Source organism: Mandrillus leucophaeus, unplaced genomic scaffold (assembly GCF_000951045.1).
Source record: "Mandrillus leucophaeus isolate KB7577 unplaced genomic scaffold, Mleu.le_1.0 Scaffold546, whole genome shotgun sequence".
In the NCBI taxonomy this organism is placed as follows: Eukaryota; Metazoa; Chordata; class Mammalia; order Primates; family Cercopithecidae; genus Mandrillus; species Mandrillus leucophaeus.
The window spans coordinates 108,798-115,560 of record NW_012105875.1 but is presented as its reverse complement, the minus strand read 5'-3'; the positions used below and the strand labels follow the sequence as shown (position 1 = coordinate 115,560).

The 6,763-nt window shown below is 54.4% G+C and overlaps 1 protein-coding gene across 1 annotated transcript in view; it reads left to right on the top strand.

The window, feature by feature from the left end:
* The window catches only part of CD177 (CD177 molecule), an 11,642-nt gene that overhangs the window by 1,684 nt on the left and 3,195 nt on the right, over window positions 1-6,763 (top strand). The window contains exons 4-8 of the mRNA XM_011997684.1: window positions 478-600; window positions 809-925; window positions 5,310-5,450; window positions 6,184-6,369; window positions 6,486-6,620. Of these exons, the coding sequence (XP_011853074.1) occupies window positions 478-600; window positions 809-925; window positions 5,310-5,450; window positions 6,184-6,369; window positions 6,486-6,620 (702 nt within the window). The remainder of the gene's footprint in view (window positions 1-477; window positions 601-808; window positions 926-5,309; window positions 5,451-6,183; window positions 6,370-6,485; window positions 6,621-6,763) is intronic.

Sequence of the window (6,763 nt, the reverse complement as noted above, 5' to 3'; positions counted from 1 at the left end):
GGCTCACTGCAACCTCCGATTCCCGGGTTCAAGCGATTCTCCTGCGTCAGCCTCCCAAGTAGCTGGGACTAGAGGTGCCAGCCACCAAGCCCAGCTAATTTTTGTATTTTTAGTAGAGACAGGGTTTTACTATGTTGGCCAGGCTGGTCTGAAACTCCTGACCTCGTGATCCACCTGCCTCGGCCGCCCAAAGTGCTGAGACTACAGGCGTGGGCCACCACGCCCAGCCAAGACCACTTTCTGTACCCAGTCCTGGTGCCTCTATCCAGACCTCCTGTTCTCTCTCCCTTCCTCTTTCATTGGTTACACTTCTTTATTTTCCCACATCCAGATCCCATGATGGGAGCTGCAGAAGGCCCCTTTGGGAAGACTGAGCAGGTTGACTCCTGAGGCCAGCAAAAGTGGGGTGCAGAGAAGGTATCTGATCAAATCCAGTGCCCTCTCAGTGCCCCCTCACTCTGTCTGTCACTTCCCTAGAGCCAGGATCCTTGAGGTGCCCAGTCTGCTTGTCTATGAAAGACTGTCCGGAGGGGACAACAGAAGAGATGTGCCCCAAGGGGACCACGCACTGTTATAATGGCCTCCTCAGGCTCAGGGGAGGTAAGCCTGGGACATCGGGATCCCTGAGGGGACTGAACGGGAAGTTCTGGGGACTGAGATCTTAGTCTCTGGGGAGTGAGGGTGAGCTGAGGCGAGGCATGAGACCCAGAGGAGGGTGGGCCTGGCTTCCTGGAGCTATGCCTGCCTCTGAGGGTTGAGTGGTCCTCAGGCAGCATCACTGACTCTCCCTCGCTCCCGCTTTCTGCAGGAGGCATCTTCTCCAATCTGAGAGTCCAGGGATGCTTGCCCCAGCCAGGTTGCAACCTGCTCAATGGGACACAGGAAATTGGGCCCGTGGGGATGACTGAGAACTGCAATACGAAAGGTGAGTCCCGCCCCTAGGCTGTGCCCTACACTGCAGCCTCGGGCACGATGACACATGGGGCATCCAGAGCCATCACACCAAAGCCAGTAGGAGGAAGGTCAAGGGTGCAGGGTGGGCTGCTTGGCATGAGACTTTAGGCAACAGTGAGTGCTGGGGCCCCTGCTGGCTCTCATGCTGCTGAGAGTGACTGGTTGCTTCAATTTCTCTGTCTCCACACCCCTGGCCTTGCATAACCCTAGGTCTCCCATTTCCCTAGGCCACCGTAGCCTCTCTGCCACCCTCACCAGCCCCTGTCCTGCCCATGGTGCTGGAGTGCCCCATCAGCCCTGCCTGCACAGGAGAGAACATCAGAGAGAAAATCAAGGGCACTTCAGGTGTGACAGAGAAAGCAAGAGTTAAAGAGGACACTGAGAGGGTCCCCCCTTCCCCATTTAGGTACTGCCATGGAAGAGAGTGCCAGGGAATGTCTCCATAAGAAGGGCTCCAAGGCAATGGGAAGCCATGCTGAGGAGGCCGGGGTCTTATATGGATCCCAGCTTCCCTCCTAGGAGCAAAGTCTTTCCCTACCCGTGCCTCTGTTTCCTTGTCTGCCCCCATCAAGCTACCCCTTAGAGTTTAGAAGAGGGAGTTGTGTGAGTTCTGCACACCTTCCTCTGTGTATTTGGCTGTTTCTCCCTGGCTAGGCTGGGAGCCCGAGGCCAGGGACTTGGTATCACTGGCACCAGGGTTTTCCAGCCTTGGGTAGCTCAGGAGCCGGCTCAGGAAGGGTACCAGGAGGTGTTTGCTCAAGTGAAGACGTGCAAAGCCCCCTAATGAGTCAGACCCTGTTTCTACCTGAAGGGCCTCCAGGACTAGGAGGGGCAGGTGCCACAGACACAGATAGTCACAGCTTGAGGTGATCAGGGCTGTTGCAAATGGGGATGTGGGGCCTGGGGCAGCTCAGAGGAGGAAGATACTGATGTTGTTGGGGTAGAGAGTAAGGAGGGCTTTACAGAGGAGGTGGCCTGTGAACTGTGTGTTAAAGATGACCTACAGCTTATTGGTAGAAGAGGAAGAGGACATTGGTGGCAGAGGGAACAGTGTGTAGTAGCTGCATAGGCCTAGAGGTGGGAGTGAGCCTGCAGTTTTCAAGAAGAGTCCATCACTCCACCTGAGAAGGACTCATCAAGATGAGGGGGTACAGCTGGGATTGGGGGTGATTAGAAGTTTTCCAGGTGGACAAGGTGGGTGTGGGATCGAGGAGGGAGCTGCTCCAAGCCAAAGGCACAGCAGATGTGAGGCTGAGGAGGAAATGACTTGGCATGCCTTTGGAATGGATACTGGTGAGGGAAGGAGAGGTAAGTGGGAACCTGGTGGTCGCTCAAATACCTGAAAAGCCAGACTCAGGGGTGGACGGTCTCCTGAAGGCAGGGGAGCCATTTAAGATTGTGGCGCAGGGAAGGTCAGGGTCTGAGCCATTTATCTTTCCTTTTGACTGATGCTGGTGTTAAGGGTCTGGCCCTGGTCTCTGGGACCAGGTGACACTGATAATCCAGAAGGCATTTCAGAAACAAATCAGATGCAACATATGCCACACACAGCCCACAATAAGCACAGGAGACACCAAAGCATCACACCATGCCACATACACACCACACATCACATACCACACACACTCCCCCATACCCCTGACATACCACATATGAAACACAAATCACACACAGAGCGTACAATATGCACAACACACACAAATGCATCACAGAATTGCACAATTACTATGTGTACATGTAGTGTGTATGTGGCATCCACACTACATGTCAGGTACCACACACACTCCCTCTCAACATATTGGACATGCAACACAGACCACACACAACACACAATACACACAACACACCTGGTATGTCACGCACACCACATGCAAACAAAACACAGATACACAGAACACACACCACACCAAACACACAAAACACATACCACATACATCACACACAGTATGTCTATACATGCATGCATCACACAAACATACCATGAACACACCACACACCCCATACAACCACACCCACACACATGTACTACACACTTACACATACCAGACACCCCTGCACACATCATGCATGCACCCCCACACCTTATGCACACACACTACACAAACACACACCACATGCAAACAAAACACCGATACACAGAACACACACCATGCCAAACACACAAAAACACATACCTCATACATCACACATAGTATGTCTGCACATGCATGCACCACACAAAAATACCATCAACACACCACACACCCCATACAACCACACCCCTCACATGTATACTACACACTCACACACAGCACACACATCTGCAGACATCACGCATGCACCCTCACACCCTGTGTGCACACACTACACAAACACACACACACCACATAAAACACAGCTATTACGTACAAATCGGTGCTGTTAATACAGATTCATATTCTTTCAACACTGGAGCCAGATCTTGGAGGCTGTTTTGCCTTCCCTGGTGAAGTGCAGTTCAGCAGCTTAGCAGACAGTGAGCATCACAAGATCAGGCATCAGAAACTGGGGGAACAACAAGATGTTGGGGACCAAGTGTGGGAGAGAAGAGGCTGCAGGGTGATAGAACCGCTTATAAGAAGCCACAGCAGTGGGAGGGCTGGGTGCAAGGACACAGGTTACTAAAAGGGGCCATGGCAGCAGCCCCTTGTGAAGAACCAAGAAGCCCTGGGCAGATAAGGCCCTGGCTGCTCCTAGAGGAGCTGGGCAGCGGTCCCAGTGAGAGAGCAGGGAAGAGCCCGCGTCTGAATCAGGGACACGTGGGTCCCAGGCCCTGCTCTGCCGCTGAAACAGCTTTCCAGCCTCAGCTTCACATGAGGATCAGAAGTCTCCATAGCTCATGGAACGTCTTTCCCTGGATGTGGGGAAGAGGAGGGGATGGTTGCAGACAGGGGGCGGAAGCAGATGCAAAGGCCTTGAGGTGGGTGAGTGCCTGCCAGAAGCACCTGTGCAGAGCAGAGTGATGGAGGGAGCGGAGTAGGACACCTGCATGGAGCGGGGAGGTGGCCGCATCTTATCAGGCCTCCCGGGCCATTGGAAGGGCTTAGAATTTTATTCTCCAGAATGGGGAACTCCTGGAGTCTTCGGAGCAGAGGAGTGACATGAACTGACTTAGGTTTACCCAGCCTCCCTCTGCCTGGTGGGCGGAGAATGCAGCAAGGGGAAGAGGGGCAGGCAGGCACAGGGAAAGCCCCGGGAGTCAGGTGGGAGCCAAGGGGGGTTGGCCTGGGTGGAAGCAGCAGAGGTGGTGACGTGAGGTTGGGTTTTGAAGATTTTTTGCAGCTCAAGCCAGTAGAATTTCTTGAGGAACACAACGTGGGAGAGAAAGGGAGTGGTCAAGGACACCACCAACCTTTTCAGCTAGGCCGGCAGAGAAGAGCCACCACAGGTATAAGTAGGGGAGATGGGAGTGGGGAGAGAAGGGTGGGCGAAGAGAGCAGGAGCCATGATTTTGATTTTGTCATCTGTGAAGCATGCAAATGAGCAGCCCTCCGGGGTGGCATCCGTTCTGCAGGTCGCGTGTGTTGGTGGAAGCTGGGGGCTCAGTCTAAGAGTCCCCGCATCATGGGACAGATGCCCCCTGCTCTGTCATGGCCATGAGGGAAGGCCGGGGGCTGTGGTTTCACACTAGAGCCTTGAGGGCCAAGGTAGCCGAGGATGGTCATCAGTACCTGTCTCTGTCCTGCCCTCAACCCCGACCCTGAGGGTCCAGAGTCCCTGGGTTCCCAGCCTACCTCTGCTGCTCACAAGCTGTGTGGCACAGGCGGCTACTGAGCAATCCTGCCTGTTTCCCTTGTTGCAAATGAGGGTGCTGATTGTGATCGCCCCACCTACTGTTGGGGTGCTGTGGGGAAACGAGGCATCCCAGATAAGCTGAGCTCCCTGGGACCTTAGATAGGTGGATCTGTGGGAAGCAGTGACGTCAGCTAGGTGCAGAGGCAGTGCTCAGCGGCAGTGCTCAGCCCACCCTGGCCCTCCGCATCTTTTGTTTGGAACATAGGGCTTTGCAACTGAAAGGTATGAGAAAGGTCTCAGGCTGTCTTCCTTATTATTGAAATGAGGACCTTAAAGTTCAGACGGGGAAGGAGAGATGGGCAGAGGATAAGGAAGAGCTTCCATTGCTCTCACAGCTGAAGCAAGGAACGACCATTCCCACAGGGCTGTGAGAGGATGTCCCTGCAGATGTTCAAGTAGAAACAGGGGGAACAATGAGGGCGGGGTTTGGACTCCCAAGTCCTTTCTGAATCCGTGGTTGAGGGACTCCGTGGCCTGGTCACCTGGAGGGACAGACATGGTCGGTTCCTGGCTTACACAGACCCTGGGTTTCCTCTCCCCAGATTTTCTGACCTGCCATCGGGGGAACTCTTTGCAGAAGGATGATAACTTGGCTCAAGTACCCATTGAATGGACCATGTCTAATACCGTGATGTGCGAGGCGGGCCAGGTGTGTCAGGAGACGCTGCTCCTCATAGATGTAGGTGCGTGGACTGAGGTAGAAGACAAACACTTGTCCCAGGTCCCTGGCAGCTCCCTCCACCCCACTGGATTCTTTCCCCTGAATTTCCTGCTCCGTTTCCTCCACATCTGCAATTTTCAATTCAACTATTCTTCTCTCTGGATCTTAGGTTCCCCTTATGAAAACTGGGGGTGAAGCAGTGAGAATGACGGTGTCTGCCTTTCTGGGTGGGGTGACGATGTATGCGGTAATCCCTGCCCAGGGCGGAGAACTGTGCCAACACTGAGGAATCTCACTGGCTTCATACAGTCTGGAAATGTTTATCCAGCATTTGTCTTAGGCGCTGCAGATCCAATCCCATCTGTATTCCTGCAGCTTTATATACCTTGAGAAACAGGAAACAAACAAAAAGCAGCAAAGTATAGGGATGGAGATCCCAACTCTGGAGAGAAATCTGGCAAGGAAAAGGAGATAGGAAAAGTGAGGTGAAGGCTACAACATTAAGCTGAGTGTTCAGGGGAGACTCATGGAGAAGGTGACGTTTGAGTGAGAACTGGGAGGAGGCAGAGCTTCGGGGAGGACCCAGGCCCTGGCCTCCGTCTTTGCCCCATGCTAAACATGACCCATGCAGTTGTGATCAGGGCATTCACCCTCTGCCTGAGGGGTATTGTGGAGGGCAGGGAGTCCAGTTCTGGAGCCCCTGTTGCCCTGGGAGCTGTCCAGTCCCCCAGCCCAGCTTTCCCTCTCACCCTTAGGACACACATCGACCCTGGTGTGGAGCAAAGGCTGCAGCGCTGTTGGGACGCAAAATTCCCAGAAGACCTCCATCCACTCAGCCCCTCCTGGGGTGCTTGTGGCCTCCTATGCCCACTTCTGCTCCTCAGACCTGTGCAATAGTGCTAGCAGCAGCAGCGTCCTGCTGAACTCCCTCCCTCCTCAAGGTATGGGATCCAGGGCCATGGAGAAATGAGGCCCAGACACACAGACACTCTGGTCCAAGGTGGGCGGCTGCTGTGAGCACAAAGTCACGTACCCCCACCTTCTCTCTGCTCCCCAGGTGCCCCAGAGCCAGGAGACCAGCAGTGTCTTACCTGTGTGCAGCCCTTGGGAACCTGCTCAAGTGACTCCCCAGTAAAGACCTGCCCCAGGGGCACCACTCATTGTTATGATGGGTACATTAGTCTCTCAGGAGGTGAGTGCTGCAAGCAGGGCCCCAAGGATGAAGGTGCTGGTGTCCTGGGCTCTTGGGACTGCGGGAGGAGGAAGCTGGGGCTCTGGGCTCTTGGGTTTCAGGGAGGAGGGGCTGGGCCTGGACTCCTGGTCTGAGGGAGGAGG